General features: G+C 45.5%; 1 protein-coding gene across 8 annotated transcripts in view; it reads right to left on the bottom strand.

Moving 5' to 3' along the window:
- Positions 1–21,714, bottom strand: part of LOC127625692 (plasma membrane calcium-transporting ATPase 2) — a 401,637-nt gene that overhangs the window by 127,688 nt on the left and 252,235 nt on the right. For 4 of the 8 annotated variants that reach the window (XM_052101030.1, XM_052101035.1, XM_052101032.1 and 1 more), the window contains 2 exons: positions 13,147–13,272; positions 10,393–10,485 (listed from right to left, as the gene is read on the bottom strand). In XM_052101030.1, coding sequence (XP_051956990.1) covers positions 10,393–10,485; positions 13,147–13,272 — 219 coding nt within the window. The remainder of the gene's footprint in view (positions 1–10,392; positions 10,486–13,146; positions 13,273–21,714) is intronic. The other 4 variants (XM_052101033.1, XM_052101034.1, XM_052101036.1 and 1 more) reach the window with 1 other exon arrangement.

Genomic DNA, 21,714 nt, shown 5'->3' with positions numbered 1-21,714 from the left:
TTTAAAAGTTGTCATTCAGATATTCCAAGGGATTGGAGGATAAATGAAAGAGATACATTCAACACACACAATGGAGATTAGAGGGACAGCACAACTCTACTGTACTGTACATGCTGAAAGAACTAGTACACAACAGCCATGCAACATCACTGGGGGCAAGGGAAGAGGAAAGGAAGTTTATTACAAAAGATGAAGGCCCTAACACAAATACCCATCCAACTACATGGGTAGTAAACATATGACACATATTGTCTTCTAAGTCAAATCTAAGAATGCGTTTTCAGGAAATTAATGAGGACCAGCATCTATTTTCCATTTCTATATATCTCAGTGATTACAACGTTATACTGTTGTATTTGTTCATTAGAATACATTTGGGAATTATAATTATGTATGTCGGAGATATACCGGGAATGTTCTGAAATGTATTCATATTTGATTTTATTCGGATTCGGAACCTAAAATCCAATGTGATTTCAGTATTCATAGGTACATAATAAATATACAAATTTTTAAATATATATATATATATATATATATATATATATATATATATATATATATATATATATATATATATATATACACTACCAGTCAAATGTTTTGAAACACTTGACTGAAATGTTTCTCATGATCTTAAAAATCTTTTGATCTGAAGGAGTATGCTTAAAGGTTTGAAATTAGTTTTGTAGACAAAAATATAATTGTGCCACCATATTAATTTATTTAATTATAAAACTAAAATGTAATAATAATAAAAAAATTTTTTGAAATTGATGACTTGGACCAAATAATAAAGTAAAGCTGCCAATAAGTGCCCAACATAGATGGGAAAAAGCATCCCAGGATGATACCTCACGCTGAGAAAATATCAAGAGTACATATCTGCAAATTCTAGGCAAAAGGTGACTACTTTGAAGATGCTAAAATATAAAACTGTTTTGATTTATTTTGGATTTTGATTAGTCACAACATAATTCCAATAGTTCTGTTTATGTTATTCCATAGTTTTGATGACTTTACTATTACTGTAAAATGTGAAGAATTATTTTTTAATAAAGAATATGTATTCCAAAAACATTTGACCAGTAGTGTGTATATATATATATATATATATATATATATATATATATATATATATAAAAATATATTTATTATTTATTTATTTATTTTACAACTGGATATGCACTGATACATACAAAATCAACATGCAGTGTGGGCATACTCTTTACACATACATTTTAGAGGTGTAAAACATTTTTATAATCCACTGTCTAGTATGCTAGAATATAAAACTAGTCGATACAATAGTACATAGCATTGTCAAAGGTTCAATTTACTTATAAAAGAACATGCAGAAAAAACAAAAATTACTTTGAGGGGTAGGGTTAGGGTTGAGTTTAAGCTTAGTCTTCAGTAATTAGCTATTTGTAACGAATCCCACCTCTTCGGCTCAACCCATTCCCTCGTGTTCCCACACTAGTTCAGTTTCCCCGAGCATTCATGCTCGCTCGCATTCTCCCCCCTCGGGCACTCATGCCCGCTCCCTATCGCCAGAGTATTAGACACTTCCGCACTCGCCTCAATCAGCCTGAACATTATGACCACCTGCACTCACGCACTTCCAATCCCCACACATTAGTTACACCTGCCACAGTCCCAATCACCTGTCATTCGTTTCACCTGCACCACTGCTGTTTTCCACTATATCTACCACTACACATTCATTTCTCATTTGTTGGTTATCGTATAGTTTACCCCTGCACTTTGCCAGCGACTAGTGATCCCCTAGTTTATCCTTGTCCTTTCTACTTGCTAGATTACCCTGCTATATATTTGATTACCCGGCTTGACCCCTCGCTTCCCTTGACCACTCTATTTGTAGATTTGCCCTTCTGTTTCATCCTGATTACCCGGCTCTCGACCCTACGCTTTCCTCGACCATTCTCCCTCTGGATTTTCCTTATTGTACCTTCGCCTGCTCTTATAAAAATAAAAGCAGTTTTGATATACATTGTGACTGTCTCATCTTGTGTGTGCGAGTGTGGGTTACAGAATAACCAACCCCACCGCAGGCAGTCACAATGGAAACCGCTGAAGATTTCCGCAGCTCATTGGAGCGGATTTGCACGGCGCTTTCCGCCCAGGGATCTACGGTCGGCCAACACGACCGAACTCTCGCGGCTCAGGGACAGCAGATTCAGGAGATCCTGCAGACGGTACGTGCTATTTCTACTCAGTTTTTATCTGTTCCGCCTGCACCTGTCCCTGTGTCCGTTGATGTTCCCACTGGTGATGTTCCCAATGCATTCCCCAGCGCCGCGAGCTTTCAAACCCCGAGCGGTTTGACGGTTCGTCGGACGCTTGCCAGGGGTTTTTGATGCAATGCTCTGTGTACATGATGTATCACCCCTTTTGCAAACCGACTGTGAGAAGGTGCACTTTGTTATTTCACTGCTCTCGGGCAAAGCACGGCAATGGGCCACCGCATTGTGGACGGCGCAGAGTCCCCTGTTGTTATCATACAGTCAGTTCTGTCACCAAATTGCCGTGGTTTTTAATCACCCGTCAGCTGGCCGAGATCTCGGCAGCCGCCTCATGTTTTTAAAGCAGGCGTCGCGCACGGCCGCCGCCTACGCACTCGATTTTCGCACCATTGCCGCGGGTAGCGGGTTCAACGACCCGGCATTATTAACTGTTTACCGCCTGGGGTTGAATGATCGACTCCAGATGGAGTTAGCGTGCCGCGGGGAGTCGCTGTCACTGGAGGACTATATACAGCTCTCTATCACCGTGGATAATTTGCTTCGGGATCATGCTTTTCGGAGCCCTTCTGTAGTACACGAGCCTCCAACAGCTCGCAACCCATCTAGACCCGTAGCTTCCGAGCGCTCTTCCGCTATTGAGCCCATGCAGCTTGGCCGCGCCCCACTAACTCTGAAGGAGCAAACCAGACGGCTGAAGCTGAACCTCTGCATGTACTGTGGCAACCCGGGGCACAGCGTTAATTCCTGCCCGCTCTGCCCTCGGGGCGCTCTCTCTGGAAGCCAGGTGAGAACGTCTGTTTTTCTCAACATTACCCAAAAACAAGTCTGCCTCCCAGTAACGTTGATTTTTAACAATGTCTCTTTCCCTACCCCAGCCCTAGAGGATTCCGGGGCAGCAGGGAATTTTTTAGACGATGGCTTGGTCCAGAAGCTGTCCATCCCCCTCTGTCCGGTCGTACCACCCCTCAGAATCAATTCTCTGGATGGGGCACCCCTCGGAACAGGTCTCATCACCCTCCGGACCATGCCATTGTCCCTCCAAGTGGGCCTTTTCCACACGGAGGTAATCCAGTTTTTTATTATACACTCCCCTAGGGACCCTGTGGTTTTAGGCCACCCCTGGTTAGCGCTCCATGACCCCCATATTTCCTGGCGCACGGGGGAGCTGTTGCGCTGGACAAACCACTGCCTATCCCACTGTATTTCCCTTCCTGTGTCCTCCACCTCCGTAGAGAGCCCCGAAGTGGAGTCGTCTGTTACAATCCCACCTGACTATTCTGCGTTTGCAGACGTGTTCGCGAAGACCCAGGTACGCCTTCCCCCCACCGTAGTAGTGACTGTGCCATTGAACTCCTCCCGGGGACTCCACTCCCCAAGAGCCGAGCCTACCCTCTAACATTGCCCGAAACCAAGGCCATGGAGGATTATATCGATGAAGCACTCAAGCTGGGCATCATCCGGCCGTCCACATCCCCGGTGGCGTCCGGTTTCTTCTTCGTGGGCAAAAAAGATGGCGGACTCCGCCCCTGCATCGATTACCGGGCCCTAAACAAGGCCACTGTGAAATTCGCCTACCCCTACCTCTCATCCAACCGTCCCTCGAGCAGGTCAGTAAGGCGAAAGTCTTCACAAAACTCGACCTCAGGAGTGCGTACAACCTCGTGCGCATCCGCAAGGGGACGAGTGGAAGACGGCGTTCATCACCACTAGGGGGCACTATGAATATTTGGTGATGCCGTATGGCCTCGCCAACGCCCCCTCAGTGTTCCAGTCGTTCATGAACGACGTCTTCTGAGACATGCTAGACCGCTTTCTTCTCGTCTACATCGATGACCTGCTGATCTACTCCGCCACGCTCTCCGAGCACACCGTCCACGTCTCGAGGGTGTTGCAGAGACTACGTGAGCATGATCTCTTTGTTAAGGCCGAAAAATGTGCCTTCCACCGCCCCTCCGTCTCATTCTTGGGCTATGTCCTATCAGCAGGAACCATGGAGATGGAGGCTGACAAGGTGGCTGCGGTTCTGTCTTGGCCCGTACCGAGCACGCTCAAGGAACTACAGCGGTTCTTGGGTTTCGCCAACTACTACCGGCGTTTTATCAGGGACTTCGGCAAAATCGCCGCACCCCTCACGTCCCTCACACGGGGCAACCCGAAGTTCCTCACCTGGAACACACCTGCCCAGCAAGCCTTCCAGGCCCTTAAAGAGGCCTTCATGACCTCGCCGGTCCTTCAGCAGCCCGACCCCACTCTCCCGTTCGTGGTAGAGGTAGACGCCTCTGAGGTAGGGGTGGGGGCTGTACTCTCCCAACCCCACGGAACTCCTGCCAAGTTAAAACCATGTGCGTTTTATTCCCACAAGCTGTCTCCCCGAGGAAAACTACGACGTCGGAAATCGAGAACCGCTGGCCATCAAGCTGGCCCTGGAGGAGTGGCGCCATTGGCTGGAGGGCTCAAGGTTCCCCTTTGTCGTCTTCACTGATCATAAGAACCTTGAGTACCTCCGCGCAGCCAAGAGGTTAAACCCTCGGCAGGCCAGGTGGGCAATGTTCTTCACCCGGTTCAACTTCACCGTAACCTTTCGTCCGGGCTCCCAGAACCTCAAGGCGGACGCCCTGTCTCGCCTGTTCGACCGTGGTTCCGAGACTCCCGGGTCAGAAAACATCCTCCCCATGTCGTCCGTCGTAGCACCCGTCCAGTGGGAGCTGACGGAGGCCATCCTACAGGCCCAGGGTGACGAACCCGCACCTCCTCAGACCCCCCCCAACAGAGTATATGTCCCCACTGCTATCCGCCCCCAGCTCATGCAGTGGGTACACACCTCACTTTGTTCTGGCCACCCGGGGATTACCCGATCCACCCAACTGCTCGCTAAGAGATATTGGTGGCCCTCACTCGTTGACGACATTTCTGACTTTGTCCTCTCTTGTCCAGTTTGTGCCCAGTCTAAAACGCCCCGCCACCTTCCTGCAGGTCTCCTCCAGCCATTGCCCGTACCTGACCGTCCGTGGTCTCACATAGCCATGGACTTCATCACAGATTTGCCCCCCTCCGACGGCCGGACCGAGATCCTGGTGGTCATTGACCGTTTTTCGAAGATGTGCCGTCTTATCCCTCTGCCCGGGTTGCCCAATGCTACACAGCTGGCTGACCTGGTGATAACCCACGTCTTCCGGAACTTTGGCATTCCCGAGGAGATCACCTCTGATCGGGGCACCCAGTTCACATCCCGCTTCTGGCGAGCTTTCAGCGACAGGCTGGGCATCCAGCTCAACTTCTCCTCGGGATACCACCCTCAAACCAATGGCCAAACCGAGCGCCTCAACCAAGAGGTAGGCAGGTACCTAAGGTCCTATTAGCCCAAAACCAAGGCAGCTGGCACACCTACCTCCCTTGGGCCGAGTATGCCCAGAACAGTCTGGTCAGCTCCTCTACACACCTCACCCCCTTCCAGTGCGTCCTCGGCTACCAACCACCTCTATTTCCGTGGGAGGCTAACCCCAGTGACGTTCCAGCGGTGGATGCCTGGGCCCAGAGAAGCGCCCAGGTCTGGAGGGCCACCCATGACCGCGATACAACGCTCGGTCCAAACCCAGAAAGCTAAGGCAGACCGCCGACGCCGTCCTGCCCCCTGTTCCATCCGGGCCAAAGGGTTTGGCTCTCCACCCGTGACATCCGACTCCGGCTGCCGTCCAAGAAGCTAAGTCCGAAATACATTGGGCCCTGTAAAATTATGTCACGTGATTAACCCCGTCACCTATAAGTTACTTTTACCACCCCGCTACAAAATTTGTCCTGTGTTTCATGTGTCCCTTCTCAAACCAGTGCACTACAGCCCTATGTTTCCACCCACGGCAGCCCAGACACCCCCTCCACCACTCGATGTCGGTGGCCAGCCCGCCTATACAGTCCGGGCTCTACTTGACTCCCGACGTCGAGGAGGCGAGTTGCAGTACCTGGTCGATTGGGAGGGCTACGGACCTGAGGAACAATCATGGGTGCGATCTAGGGAAGTCTTGGATCCAGCTCTCAAACTGGACTACCACCGCCAGCATCCCGATCGCCCCGCACCACTTCCTAGAGGTCGCGCCCCTCGTAACCGAGCGCGGCCGTCAGGAGCCGCCCGTAGCAGAGGGGGGAGTACTGTAACGAATCCCACCTCTTCGGCTCAACCCATTCCCTCGTGTTCCCACACTAGTTCAGTTTCCCCGAGCATTCATGCTCGCTCGCATTCTCCCCCCTCGGGCACTCATGCCTGCTCCCTATCGCCAGAGTATTAGACACTTCCGCACTCGCCTCAATCAGCCTGAACATTATGACCACCTGCACTCACGCACTTCCAATCCCCACACATTAGTTACACCTGCCACAGTCCCAATCACCTGTCATTCGTTTCACCTGCACCACTGCTGTTTTCCACTATATCTACCACTACACATTCATTTCTCATTTGTTGGTTATCGTATAGTTTACCCCTGCACTTTGCCAGCGACTAGTGATCCCCTAGTTTATCCTTGTCCTTTCTACTTGCTAGATTACCCTGCTATATATTTGATTACCCGGCTTGACCCCTCGCTTCCCTTGACCACTCTATTTGTAGATTTGCCCTTCTGTTTCATCCTGATTACCCGGCTCTCGACCCTACGCTTTCCTCGACCATTCTCCCTCTGGGTTTTCCTTATTGTACCTTCGCCTGCTCTTATAAAAATAAAAGCAGTTTTGATATACATTGTGACTGTCTCATCTTGTGTGTGCGAGTGTGGGTTACACTATTTTGTTTTTATATATTTGTTTAGTTTAGATTATTTAAAAACAACAGGACAAAATGAGGACAAAATGATGTCCTCATTTGGATCGCTAGTTTAAACATGTGAGCTCACACAAAGTTTCCAACTATTCTGACTAGCCTTTATAAATCAAACAGAACAGAACAAAACCATTTCAATGTTAAATTAGTTTAAATATGTTGTATTTTAAATGCATTAAACATATTTAATTACTCCTGATTTTTATGAATACACAGTCATTATAAATCACAGTCATAACTGAGATGTTCCCTTTCAAGTCAGACACTATGATGCTGCATCAGTAACTAACGTTTTGGGAACCATATAACCAGATGTCTTCCAAAGACAACCCTTTCACCCAAGACCAGCTGATAGAATGAGTCTCAACCCCAACTGGACAAAGTTTTCCCTGCAAGTCATAAGTGAGCTTAATGGCATCAACCACCAAGTGTGAAGGAGATGGCCAAACCTTTTGCATGGCCTCCGAAGCAGACAAAGACCTGATCAGACTGCCTGAATTGACTTGTGTGTTCAATATACATTTGCAATGCCCTCACTGGATAAAGCATGTGCAGTCTCTCAGCCTTGTCCGACTTAAATGGAGAAGGAGGGAAAGTCTGCAGGGTGACAGTTTTTGCTCTGAATGGACTGGTCAAAACTTGGGCAAACTTCAAAAAAGAGTCTTTGACCGAAAGGGCCTGAAGGTAAAATAAAATACTGACCAGGGGGTTTCTGCCCACCGAAAACCAGCCTTTAGGGTCATGTCTAGCTGCTATGGAAGTGACCTAGGCTTTGAAGGAAGAATAGCATTGCATGAACGGGACTACATTAACTGGGTCCTCACCCTGGGAGGAACATCAGGCCACAAAGAGGCATCATTTCAAATGCACAGACCCACCTCGTTGAGGGGGCCCTAGCCATAGCAATATGATGTTGAACACTGACTAAAAAAACTGAGTGTCTAGCAAGCCCCATTCAGGGGTCAAACGTGGAGTCTTCATAGCTCCATCTGTGGATGCCAGATCGTGCCTTGAGTTTGCAAGAGCACATTCCTCTTCAAAGGAGTCCTGCAGTGAGGAGCGTCCAGCAGACCAACTAGCTCCAGAAACTAAGGGCGGTTGGACCACTCTAGCACAACCAACAGTGCTGGGCATATCTTCTGGCACATCACAAACAGCCATCAGGCCTCCGCCGCATATTTGATTTCAGAACAAAATGGCAGGGAGAACGGTAGGGCAGTTTTGGGGCAGTGACACAATGGTCAAAGTCTTCTTGAGGGCCAGAGTGACCACTTCTTAAGACTGAGTTCCCATTTTGAGATTTACATACCATCAGGAATGATAAGCTCGGCGAGAGTAAGCATTTCCACTGGGTTGAGGGCCAAGAAGAACAAATGTCTTCCGCGCCCATGGCCATTGCGGTTTGACTATCAGCAGAGTCTTCACCCTCTGGAGGAGAACTTACTTTAAGACACAACTTTGCGTGACACTGCCTCAAGGAGGACCGTGAGCAAACTGGATGCGCTACAGTGACACTTTGCCTCAGCAGGATGTGCTTATAGGTAGCCGATAGCTTCTTAGCCAATTGGAACTTCTCAGTGATGCCAATCATGATACCACCAAAAAGTCCACGCTGCGACAACAGGAAGGCCTTATCCTTGTAACGAATTTCTGACAAACTGAGCAAGAGATGATGCTCATTGGACACCTGCTCAGAGGCGCCATGCATTTCTTTAAAGAATCTGGGGTTTGGACCACATTCATACATGCCCTTGAGTAAGATGGCTTTGTAGGCCTACAGAAACGCCATTGTTTGCAGAGACAAACCAGCCTGCCCTTCCACAGCTTAAGCCTTACTCATTGCAAAGGACTCGAGCCGACTTGGCTTGGATCGCAGTGAAGGCTTGGATTTCCACCCTAGTCCAGCAGAGGAGGGGCACAAGTGGGCCGCCACAGCCTCTTCTACTGTGGGAATCTCTGAGTGGCATCTCTGAGCAACATGATTAAGTGCTGTGAAGGCTGCTGCACCGGGAACTTACACTCTTGCTGTGAAGGGAGAGTGTGAAGTCTTAACGAGCTGATCATGCAGCTCTGGGAAGGACATTAATAGGCAGTTGGAGTTGCTCCAACTAGGATAAAAAGTTAATCGAGTTGAGAACGCTCGGGAGCATCAGGGATGGGCCAATCGAACTTAAGCTTCTCAACTGCCCATGTGAAAACATCTGGTAACTAGGCATAACGAGGCTGTCCTCCCACGGCTTTTAGCTCTGTGGGGGGAAACACAGATAAGTGCCTCATCCGGGTGTGACCATTTTTCACTTTCTGAACACACCAGCGGCAAAGTATTCCACTCCTAATGTCCAGCAACCACGACCACCATCATGTGGCGGCTGCAGGGCACAGATCATCACATATGAACTGAACAGGTGAAGCAACTTCAGATGAACAGGAGGAGAGTCACAAGGCCTGACCTGGCATTAATTCATCCACAGATTCTCTGTGCTCCACAATCAGTCCTCGCTTTTCTTGCTTGTGTGGTCCCCCAGGAGCCAGAGAGTTTGGATATTGGAAGGAATGGTGATTGGTGTCCACTTTCAGAAAGAAAGAAAGCTGGGAGCGAAGTGTTTTGAGTTTCATGTGCTCATAATGTGCAAAATCAGTCTCAGTGAGTGCTGCCTCCACGTGAGCTTGGCCCATGTATTCCAAACAGCACTCGTGCCAATCAGACAGTCTAAAAACTTGTGAAATGTCATCTTGACAAAGATGCGAGACATAAGTGGCTCTTTTAGTTTTAGTTGACAGGGAATCAATGCTCCTTAAACCTAAACACTAGATCCACACAAATTTGTACTTCTTTGTGATGGTTTGTGTTTTTGAATCCTTCATACATCATTGGGCTAGAACTACAGTTTATGTGTGAATACCTACGAATTCTAATGACATCATAAATTTAGACCTCTGTAATTTGTAAATTACAATAATTACACACCATGTCATGATTTTCTGTCTGAAATTTGAAATTTACCTAGTGAAATGTACATGCTTTACCTTAATTATGTGTTATTCTTATTTTATTTATGGTTAATTAAATTATGGAGTCTGTTGACTCTCCCCTAGTTTTTTTTAATAATTCATTTCTAGACTTTTACATTCAGTGATACAATCCACAATGTGACATTTTTATATGCATACATAAAATGCAGACGAGAGAAGACAGATGAAAAGGAGTTAATGGTAGAGGTGACATGCATTAAGAGGACCATACAGGAAGTTTAAGACAACTGGAGAAAGAGAGGCGGATCCAATGAGGGATGGACAGCAGAGGTCTGCTCAACCTACCATTGACTAGGCTGGTATTACCAGAGGCATTTGCACTTGCCGCACCATCGGTAGCTATAGTTGCGATGGGGTGTGAGGAGGGATGGGAGCAGTCTAGCCAGTAATAATGAACAAAAGTAGCATGGTTAAGAGTGTTGTTACCATGATTATTATTCTTTTAATATGCTGATTTCAACTGAAAGGTGATTTCAAACGAATGACATCAATGGCAAAAAAGAACACTGCAACATAAGACAGGTTACACATCACATGGGCACACAAAACAATGTTGAGTCACAAAACGACACAATGACCAATGGCCCAATTAGCTAGCATTGACACATTTCCATAATTTCAGCTGACATTGACAAATTTCCATAATTTCAGCTGACATTATATAAGAAAGGTAAATCATAAATGTTTCAATGTTAAATATCTTTAAAGTTGATAGGAATAGATTACAAAATAAGAGTAATAATAATAATAATAATAATACTAAAAAGAAAAGAAAGAACGTACTGAGAAATTAAAATTGAAGTACGTTAACCACAAAAATCACCTGGCTATAGTGTATCAGACTACAAAATAAATAAATAAATCTGAACATACACACTGAGAACAATCCAATATAATCATCCATATCTTCAGTGTATATCATGAGTTAATAATTTTTTTAAGCAATAAATATACAACCTCTTGATCTATGAAGGAACATGGATAAATTGTGTTTCTCTTAATACTTAAAGAGCTTATTTTTCAGTGAATATTACTAAAGCATGGTTTGGGAGGGAATAGAAAGTTTACTGGGGAATAAAATTATGATTACTGTGGATATCCCCTGCATAGAGAGATGTATACTCTACCTGCTAGTTGATGGCCATCCTCCATTGCCTGACCTGTGTGGCAGTTTGCGGAATAACAAATACATAAGGACTTATGCCCATATAGGTGTGGGCAGTACAAGTTACCCATCAAGAAAGAGAACCATTTCATGTATATAAGATTGAGTAAACAACCCCTTTTAGCAGTTAGCATTCCCGTGATTCATGAAAGGAAGATTTTTATGTCAGCGAAGGCTTTGCGTACACGGCATTATATGTAAATTATAATGGAAGACTACAATTGGTGAACATCTTCTGATTGTGTCTGAAAATCTGAGTTGTACATTTACATTTATGCATTTGGCAGACGCTTTTATCCAAAGTGACTTACAGTGCACTTATTACAGGGACAGTCCCCCTGGAGCAACCCGGAGTTAAGTGCCTTGCTCAAGGACACAATGGTCGTGGCTGTGGGGATCGAACCAGTGACCTTCTGATTAACAGTTATGTACTTTAGCCCACTACGCCATGTTCGCCCATGCAAAACACAAAGCTACGATGCTAGGGTACTCTGCGTGATTGCTATGTCTGATTGCTAGAGGCCAATGTATACTTCAGTTGTCCATGGTGCTAATCGGAACGCACACAGTGTGTGGTCTGTCCGTGTGACGACCCAGATTTTCTCAACACAAACATTCCGTGTTAGTGCACATCGTCAGTGCATGCACCTGCCGTTGAATGTACTGTAAGAGTATCAGAAAGCAGTTGTTGTGGACATGCATCGAATCGTTTATATTCACTTGTGGTAAAAAGCATTTTACCATGTACGAGACGATCTGGAAAGCCGAACATCTAAGTATGCAAAAGACTTTAGTTGTTCTGGATGGTTTCTAGAGCATTCTAGGTAAATGTTAACTGGCCTGTTAAAGAGCACACCCACATGATGATGATGTTCTGGACTTTAGATATGGCTTAATGTATGTCCCCCCTTCAGTGTAAGTCTATAGGATTTTTTCACCCTTTTCATCATCTAAAATAGCCCAATCACTTAGAAAATAAATAGTTAATCTCTCCTCAACAATCCAAACAATTTGAAGTATCATTAATGTCCATGCCACAAACAGTGCTGTGTTAAGTTTAGGGTTTGTTATGAGCAATATTAATAGTTATACTTAGCTAAGTTGGGGCGGCTGTGGCTCAGGTGGTAGAGTGGGTTGGCTGCTAATTGCAGGGTTGGCGGTTCGATTCCCGGCCCACACGACTACACATGCCGAAGTGTCCTTGGGCAAGACACTGAACATCCTCAAATGTCAGGCACTGCGCCTTGCATGGCAGCTCTGCCGCCATTGGTGTATGAATGTGTGTGTGAATGGGTGATTGGGACACAGTGTAAAGCGCTTTGGTAACCTCTGAGGTTAGAAAAAGCGCTATATAAGTGCAGACCAGACTATAAGTTATTTTCTTGCACAACCTTAAACCTGAAATTCAATGATTGGAAATTTTACAGTTAATTCCACTAAAACCAAAAATTCTAATTAATAAATTTTAATTATTGTTCTAGCTCCAAATAGTCATGATAAACATGCTACTTCTGAGTTGTCTTTGCAGGGTAAAGATGATATTGATGGTAAACAAGCTGATTTTCTATATTATCCAAACTTTGTATAAAAAAAAATTTAATAAATAAAATTGATAGAGATTTAAATGTTTTCATTTTTAGTACATATTACATTGCCGTTTTTTGTTCTTTTACCATCCCAGTATACTGCTTTTGACATTTAACAGATGTTCAAATGAAAGCATAAGAAAGTTGATAAAAGCTATAGTCTTTTATCAACTAAATTAGTATGTAGGAGAACATGTTTAAAATCAAACAGAAATGCCAGGTGTAAACACCAAAGTCTTAAACTTGGATGTTGTTTAAGTTTTGCCAGGATTACTTTTAGTTACACACCTTTCTTCTCTTTCTTCTCCTCCTCCTCTCCCCCAGCACCGAGCAGGGTGAAGATGATCCCGGTCTGGGAGTTCACACCTACAGCCATGACCACCATCCGACCCGAACCCTCCATCACATGGGTGCCTGGTGATACAGTTAGTGGAGCAGTAAGTAATGGAAAAAATGTCAATATTAGCAGGCCAGCACTGGCAGCAAAGGCGGCCCTGACCTAGACCCAACTCAACACAATTAAAGCATCTGTATGATGTAATACTCTAGACAGCATTGACACCACATACTGCTTTCTACAACTTAAATAAACAATTACAGGTTTTATTTTAAAGCCAAACTTTACTGTTATAAGCAACACAAGTTCATGGACTAATACGGAAAAAAGGCCAAGTTACATTAAATTTAAAACCCCTTGAGACAAATTCACAAAACAATTGCAACAGTTTGCATGTGGCTTTTCAGTGTAAAAACAAAAAACAAAAACCTGTGTCTTTTTCACTAATCACCCATAATTGAGTTTAACCAGGTGCTGTAAGTGCTGATATATTGCTGCACCACATTTAAAATTAAGTCACTGACATTCTTTTCAGCACAAACATTTTTATGCAAAACAGGCTAATTGTGCCTTGTCAGTGTTAATTTTCACACAATTTTTAAGTCATTCTTTGTTTTTCTATTTTTTTACTGTACAACTTAAAGTAAACAAAACAAATATTTGGTCATTAAAGCTATCTCTTATAGGGTTGGTAAATGTATATGCTTCGTCATGTTTGACAAATGATAATTATTTTTTTTTACATAAACTGAATATGTACCCACAGTATAGATATTAAAAATTATATTCTATCATTCTGTCTTTAATCTGTTCTGTATCTTTACTGATATATTTGATGTTTTCAGTAGGGCTGTAAAACTAACAGATTACTGTGGCAGCGGGGGCGTGGTCTAGTGTCCGCCTGGAGACAGAAAGAGCGGTAAGGGTGCTTACACCTGAGCAAGATCATGCCTAACACCTGTTTCTGATTACAGTGAAGACGGGGAGAGTGGCATAAAAGAGCCACATAGCCAGTAGACTGACAGAGAGAGAGAATCTGAATCAGTCTGGGTCTGAGAGAGTTCTGGGAACCTGAAGAATTATTTTGTTTACCTTATTTGTTATGTTGAAGCTGTCATCTACTGTGAAAGCCAAATAAAAGACTACTCACTTGAGTTGAAGGAACCTGTTGTCCACTGTTGTACGTGAGATCCTTTACACTGGTGCCGAAACCCGGGATGATTATACAAGGTGATGGAAGGAAGGCGCCCCGTAGAGTCCACCCAGTTGGCGGGGGTCCTCCAGTCCCTCGCTGAGTTACATCAAAACCACCATCAGACCCTGCTTGAGCTCCGGCAAGACCAAGATCGCCGTTTTTTTTTTAGATCCTACGGGCTCAAGCAGAGGACTGGTATGCAATCTGGAGCCTCCTCAGCCAGGAGGACGCCCAGGCCCCATCCGCGATGCCGGATTCCAGCTCCTCTTTGCCCCCATCCGCGTTACAGAAGATGGGGGCGGTGGACGATCCAGAAGCCTTTCTGGACTTATTTGAGCAAACTTATTCATCCCACTGATGTCCAGGGAAGCCCAGCTCGCGGCCCAAAAAATGCCGGCAACGAGCCTCCTGGCTTATGTAGACTTAAAAAAGGCCATCCTACAACGGTAGTCCTGGAAGGGAACCGCTAACACTTCCGGAGCATGAAGTTGGAGAAATCCGCCCGCCTTTTGCCTAAGCCCAGTGGCTCCGAGACGCCTACCAGAGATGGCTGCTAGAGGGGATCTGCGACAATGAGGGATTGATTGACCAGGTGGTTCTGGAACAGTTTACACAACGTCTGACAAGAAGAATGGCAGAGTAGGCCCAGTGCCACCGCCCGGCGTCGCTGGAGGAAGCAGTCCGGCTTGCGGAGGACCATATGGCACGATCCCGAGGGCGGAGGAGCCTGCCTACCCTCTCTCTCCTCCCCCTGTGTTTTCCCCCGTTTCATTCCCAATCCTTCTACCCTGTCGCTCTTTCTCTCTCGGGGCGGACGCTTGACCACGCCCTCGCTGCCACAATGACATACTATGACGATTAATTAATTTATAAATAATAAATATAATTATTAATTATAAACATATACACACACACACACACACACATATAAATGTATATATTAGGCATGTAATGATACACAAATTTCAACTGATATGATACAAGGCACACAAATATTTCTGTCAAACCTATTTAAGGATTCAACATAAATCAAGTCTAAATCATAATTGCCACAAAAGTGTCTGACATTGGAAACAAAATCTGAAGCTCTAAATAACTTAACTGACATAAACTAATATGAAAATACAGTATCTCACAAAAGTGAGTACACCCCTCACTTTTTTGTAAATATTTGATTATATTGTAAAGTCATCAATAGAAAGGAGGAGGCGAGAACCGGCTTGACGATATAAATAATATTTTAATGAGAAACTTAAAACAAGGACACAAACACACATGACAGACATGTCTGTAAACTATCTCTCTCTCGTCGCACCACCGTCTGCCACTGCCCTTTATCCCTCTCCAAGGCTTAATTAGCCTGATAAGGGACCGGGCGTGTATGATCACGACCCGGCCCCGCCCTCCGCCCTGCCACATATATCTATTAATGTGAAAACACTGAAGAAATGACACTTTGCTACAATGTAAAGTAGTGAGTGTATAGCTTGTACAATAGTGTAAATTTGCTGTCCCCTCAAAGTAACTCAACACACAGCCATTAATGTCTAAACCGCCTGCAACAAAAGTGAGTACACGCCTAAGTGAAAATGTCCAAATTGGGTTCAAAGTGTAAATATATTGTTTGGCCACCATTATTATCCAGCACTGGGCATGGAGTTCACCAGAGCTTCACAGGTTGCCACTGGAGTCCTCTTCCACTCCTCCATGATGACATCACGGAGCTGGTGGATGTTAGAGACCTTGTGCTCCTCCACTTCCGTTTGAGGATGCCCTACAGATGCTCAGTAGGGTTTAGTATGGAGACATGCTTGGCCAGTCCATCACCTTCAACCTCAGCTTCTTTAGCAAGGCAGTGGTCATCTTAATGTTGTGTTTGGGATCGTTATCATGCAGGAACACTGCCCTGCGGCCCAGTCTCTGAAGGGAGGGGATCATGCTCTGCTTCAGTATGTCACAGTACATGTTGGACTTTCTTGTGCATCACCTTCAGAAGAGGCTTCATTCTGGGATGACAGCCATGCAGACCAATTTGATGCAGTGTGCGGCGTATGGTCTGAGCACTGACAGGCTGACCCCCCACCCCTTCAACGAGCAGCAATGCTTGCAGCACTCATAAGTCTATTTCCCAAAGACAGCCTCTGGATATGACACTGCACGTGCACTCAACTTCTTTGGTCGACCATGGCGAGGCCTGTTCTGAGTGGAACCTGTCCTGTTAAACCGCTGTATGGTCTTGGCCACCGTGCTGCAGCTCAGTGTCAGGGTTTTGGCAATCTTCTTATAACCTAGGCCATCTTTATGTAGAGCAAAAATTATTTTTTTCAGATCCTCAGAGAGTTCTTTGCCATGAGGTGAAATGTTGAACTTCCAGTGACCAGTATGAGCCACTCTAGCTGCCCCCCACTGGCGCTGAATGTGATTTTGGGTGTTCAACGGGCACGGTTTCACCAGTAAAAATCTCAGCGGACAACCCATTAACCAGCACGCTTGTCTATCCCCGTCTGGCTCGCCTTACGGCCAGTCTGCTGTCTCTTTCGGAGCCCCAGAGCTGGATAATATTTTCCCCGCTGCACCGGAGAGCGTCTTGGCGTACTCCGATGCTGAGGACTCGACTAGGCTGGTGCCTTCGGGTGTACCGGCCCAATCTAAGGCCGACGCCAAGCTGTCCACTATGCTTGCCTGGGCCGCTGCAAGTGTTGGGGTGGACTGGAACTATCCATCCTCCCCTCAGCCCTCGCCGCTAGACGATCCTGGGCACCCTCAGTTCCTTTCTTCCTGGAGGTGCACGATGAGCTGACAAAGACATGGAGGACACCATGTACTACCCAAAACCGAAAAAAAAGTGAAGTTAGACTCAGTCTCAATGACAGCACACCTCACAAGCGAGCGGGCACGTTCGATGCTGAACTGCCTGAGTACGTTCAGACCGTGCACAGCGGTTCCACTGAAACAATTTCAGAGGCTCCTGGAGCATATGGCATCCTCAGCAACGGTCACGTCTCCTGGATAGGGCTCCGGCTAGGTTGGCACATCAACTGCCTAGTGTTGTTGGCTGTATTTCTTGCCCTGCGCAGATTTCTGCCATTGATCCGTGGCAGGCACATATTGATTCACTCAGACAACATAGTGACAGTAAAGTATATAAATCACCAGGGTGGCGTTCGCTCTCGTCGCATTTCTCAACTCGCCCACCATCTCCAACTTTGGAGTCAGCAGCACGTCGCCTTACGCCACTCATATCCCGGGCAACCTAAACACCAGAGCGGACACGCTGTCATGAATGCTCAGGTAATGCTCTGCACAGAGTGCAGACTCCACCCTCAGGTGATCCAGCTGATTTGGGCTTGGTTCGGTAGAGCACATGTAGATCTGTTTGCCTCCCAAGATTCCACCCACTGCCTGCTCTGGTACTCTCTGATAGAAGTTCCCCTCGGCACAGATGCGCTGGCACACAGCTGGCCCTGGGGGTTGTGCAAATATGCATTTCCCCCAGTGAGCCTACTTGTATAAGTCCTGTGCCTTAACCCTAACCCTAACTCATACTTGGTTACTGGATCTCACGCTCCTCGCAATAGCACCTCCCTGGCAAATTCCCCTGAGGAATGACCTTCTTTCTCAGGGACAGTGCATCCTCTGGCATCTGCGCCCAGACCTCTGGAACCTCCACGTCTGGCCCTTGGATGGGATGTGAAAGATCTAAATTGTCTACCACCAGTAGTCATAGACATGATCACTCAAGCCAGAGCTCCCTCTACCAGGCATCTTTATGCCCTAAAGTGGCGTTTATTTGCAAGTTGGTGTTCTTCCCGATCTGAAGACCACAGAGGTGCGCAGTCGGGTCAGTTCTCTCTTTCCTGCAGAAGAGGCTGGAGGAGTGGCTGTCACCCTCCACCTTGAAGGTTTATGTAGCTGCCATAACAGCTCACACATGATGCAGTGGATGGTAAGTCATTAGGGAAGCACAACCTGATCATCAGTTTCCTTAGAGACATCCAAAGACTGAACCCTCCTAGGCCATGCCTATTCCCCTCATGGGATCTCTTCGTTGTCCTCTTTGACCTTCAGAGAGCCCCGTTTGCTGCTAGAATCAGTCAAAATAAAGGACCTCCTTGAAGATGGCCCTCCTGATCACGCTCACTTCCATCAAGAGGATTGGGGACCTGCGAGCATTCTCTGTCAGCGACACTTGCCTGGAAATCGGTCCGGCAGACTCTCAAATCATCCTGAGACCCCAACCGGGCTACACAGCAGGTAGTGAACTTGCAAGCGCTGCCCAGGGAGGAGGCAGACCCAGCCTTAGCGTTGCTGTGTCCGGTGCGTGCTTTGCACACCTATTTTATCGCACACAGAGCTTTAGTAACTCTGAGCAGCTCTTTATCTGCTTTGGTGGACCACAGAAAAGGAACGCTGTCTCCAAACAGAGGCTTGCCCACTGGAACATGGACACCATTGCATAGCCTACCAGACCCAGCCCGTGCTCACCTTATTGCAGGTTCGAGCACACTCTACAAGGAGTGTGGCATCCTTGTTGGCACTGGCCAATGGCACTTCTCTAACAGACATCTGCAGAGTGGCAGGCTGGGCAACACCCAATACCTTTGCGAGATTTTACAATCTCTGGGTTGAGCCGGTCTAGTCACGTGATTTGACAGGTCCGAACATGTAGAATTCGATAATATGGTACAGCTGGCCAGGTGTATCGCTTGCACAGAACACCTTTCCCCTCTCCTGAGGTGAAGACGTGCGCTCTACTCCCCCAGTCAAGTCCACAAGTCACAGACCCTGGGTGTCCTTCCTCCCTAGCCCTCTGGCTCCGAAATTCAGTGGAGGAAGTTTGCAGCCAGACCCACCGCAGGCACCAACATGTCTGCACTGGAACGTTTAGCGCTCAGTGAGCTATGAGCCTAAATAGCACAATACCTACCTAGATCTTCAAATTATAAAATCACATTAAAGTCGAACAAAAATAATCTGTCACTGCCTGCAACATGGTAGGCCAATCTTAATGAATGGAAAATGTGTAATTCTGCACGGGCAGGTTCTCTTTCCATGAGCTAGTGAACCTATGGATTATAGGACTTCTTTGGAATGCTCTGATTTGAAATTATTCTGCATTTAACTTGTGTAATTATTGTCTGCACACCAGAGCAAACAGGGAAAAACTTTGGCTCACCGATTCACTGTTTATTGAGCACTGAAACTTTGCCAGGTGAAAAACAATCTGGAATCATGTGTTACAGTCACATGATTCCAGATTGTGACTGTAACACAATAAAAAATAAGAAAAAATAACAATAAGAATGTACACACGCATTCAATGTTACCCATCTCCCCTTGTGAGACCCACACAAATTCCAAATACCTACCCCATTTTTTATTAAATAATTTTGTATTAAACCATGTTGCCCAACCTTCTACAAACCATCCCCTCAAAAGCCACCAGCCTGCCCAACTCCGCACACCACTCCAGAAACGAGGGTGCTCCAGCTGATTTCCGTCCCCTAAGGATGACCTGCATTCCGATCATGACATCAGCCAGGACCCAACTATTCAAGAACCCATCCCCTACATCAATGACCATCCCATCGCCTAGAACACAGAGCCTGGGGCAAAATTAAACCCAAATAGCCAACTCATCACAAATAAAATAATGTACTCTCAACCAAAATTCTTGAATCTTTACACACTCCCAAAAAACATGGTTTGTGTCTTCTGATTGGCATCGCCAGCAGGTGGGTGGCAGTAATCACCACTTCCAGAGTATCTGACGCTTTAGGGAGGTGCATGCTACTCCCAAAAACAGTATAGAGTAGATAGCGCAGCTGTATATACCTAAAGAACTGAGATCTGGGAATCCTAAAATGTTGAACCAAATTTTCAAAAGATCTCAACACTCCACTCTCATATAGGTCACTGAGCATATTATCCTCCCTCACAATCCACTCTGACCAACAGAAAGGGGACTTATTAATTCATAATTTTGGGTTCATCCATATGCTCAAGGCAACATTTAAATAAATGTCTGAATTAAACACTCTGGACAATTTTGTCCATACCGAGTGCAAATGTGAGATAATGGGGTGTGACTTAACTACTCCGGTTAGTTTAATAGAAAGGTTTGATGAATGACAAATAGGGGCAAATAGGGGAAGAACTTCCTGTTCAATGCAAAACCAGGGAGGGGCTCTCTCAGGTGGAAGTGACCAACGAGCCAAATGTCTAAGATCGAATGCATAATAATAAAACAAAATTTTGGGAAGGCCTAGTCCACCTTTATCAATCGGCCTATGTAATTTGTTGAAATGTAATCTAGGACGTTTACAATTCCAAATGATGGACTTCGCTATGCTCTCAAATTGCTTGAAATAAGAGAGGGGGACATCTACAGGGAGAGACTGTAGCAGGTAGTTTAATTTTGGAATACAATTCATTTTAATAACATTAACCTTCCCATTCATAGATAAATGTAATGAAGCAACCCTACCAGGTGCCCCTATCCAGAGTAAAATAAACTGAAATGAATCCATTTTTACTGCCGCTACCGGGTGTCTATAAAGAAACTTAATCCATCCAATAAACATACTTCCAAATCCATACATTTCATAACCTTAAAAAGATAATGCCATTCTACCATATCAAGTGAGATGACACTTCTAAAAAAACCAGGGTGTGATTTGAGACTAAAATGTTTCCAGTTGAGCAATCAACAACAGATGAAATGAGGTACTTAGATATCAAGCAAAATTATATTCTAGAATAAATCTTATAGACTGATGAATAAAATGTATAATCTAAACCAGATGGGTTTAAAAGTCTCCAAATATCTGTAAGACCAAGATTTTACACATCCTGTGGAGCGTCAGTGTTGCTCTAGGGGGCTTACACACTTTTGCTTCACTATAATCAAGGACTGAATCCATCAAAATATTAAAATCTCCTCCCAATATTATACCATTAGGGGTGCCATCAGTTTGCAACATCCCTTCAAGATCTATAAAAAAAATCCCTGATCATCAGAGTTAGGTGCGGAAATATTAGCCAATATCAACCTTTGCCCTTGAATTTCTGCTAAAACAATAATGACTCTTCCTAATTTATCTTTAATATGTTTGAGACATTTAAATTGTAGTTCCCCTTCTGTTGCTCTCTCCACGTTGTGTCAGAGAAGCGACACTAGGGGTCTCTCTTGAGCGCCGATATCCACCTCTGATCTATGAAAAAAGGCCAATGAGAGTTGGCAGCCGGTATTTGCATGTCCCGCCCCCGGACATACGGGTATTTAAGCGGCGCAAATACGGGAGTCCATTCAGAAAATTTCTTC

The sequence above is a fragment of the Xyrauchen texanus genome, chromosome 32 (assembly GCF_025860055.1).
Source record: "Xyrauchen texanus isolate HMW12.3.18 chromosome 32, RBS_HiC_50CHRs, whole genome shotgun sequence".
Lineage (NCBI taxonomy): Eukaryota > Metazoa > Chordata > Actinopteri > Cypriniformes > Catostomidae > Xyrauchen > Xyrauchen texanus.
The sequence above is the reverse complement of the archived record's forward strand: the minus strand, read 5'-3'. Positions and strand labels throughout refer to the sequence as shown.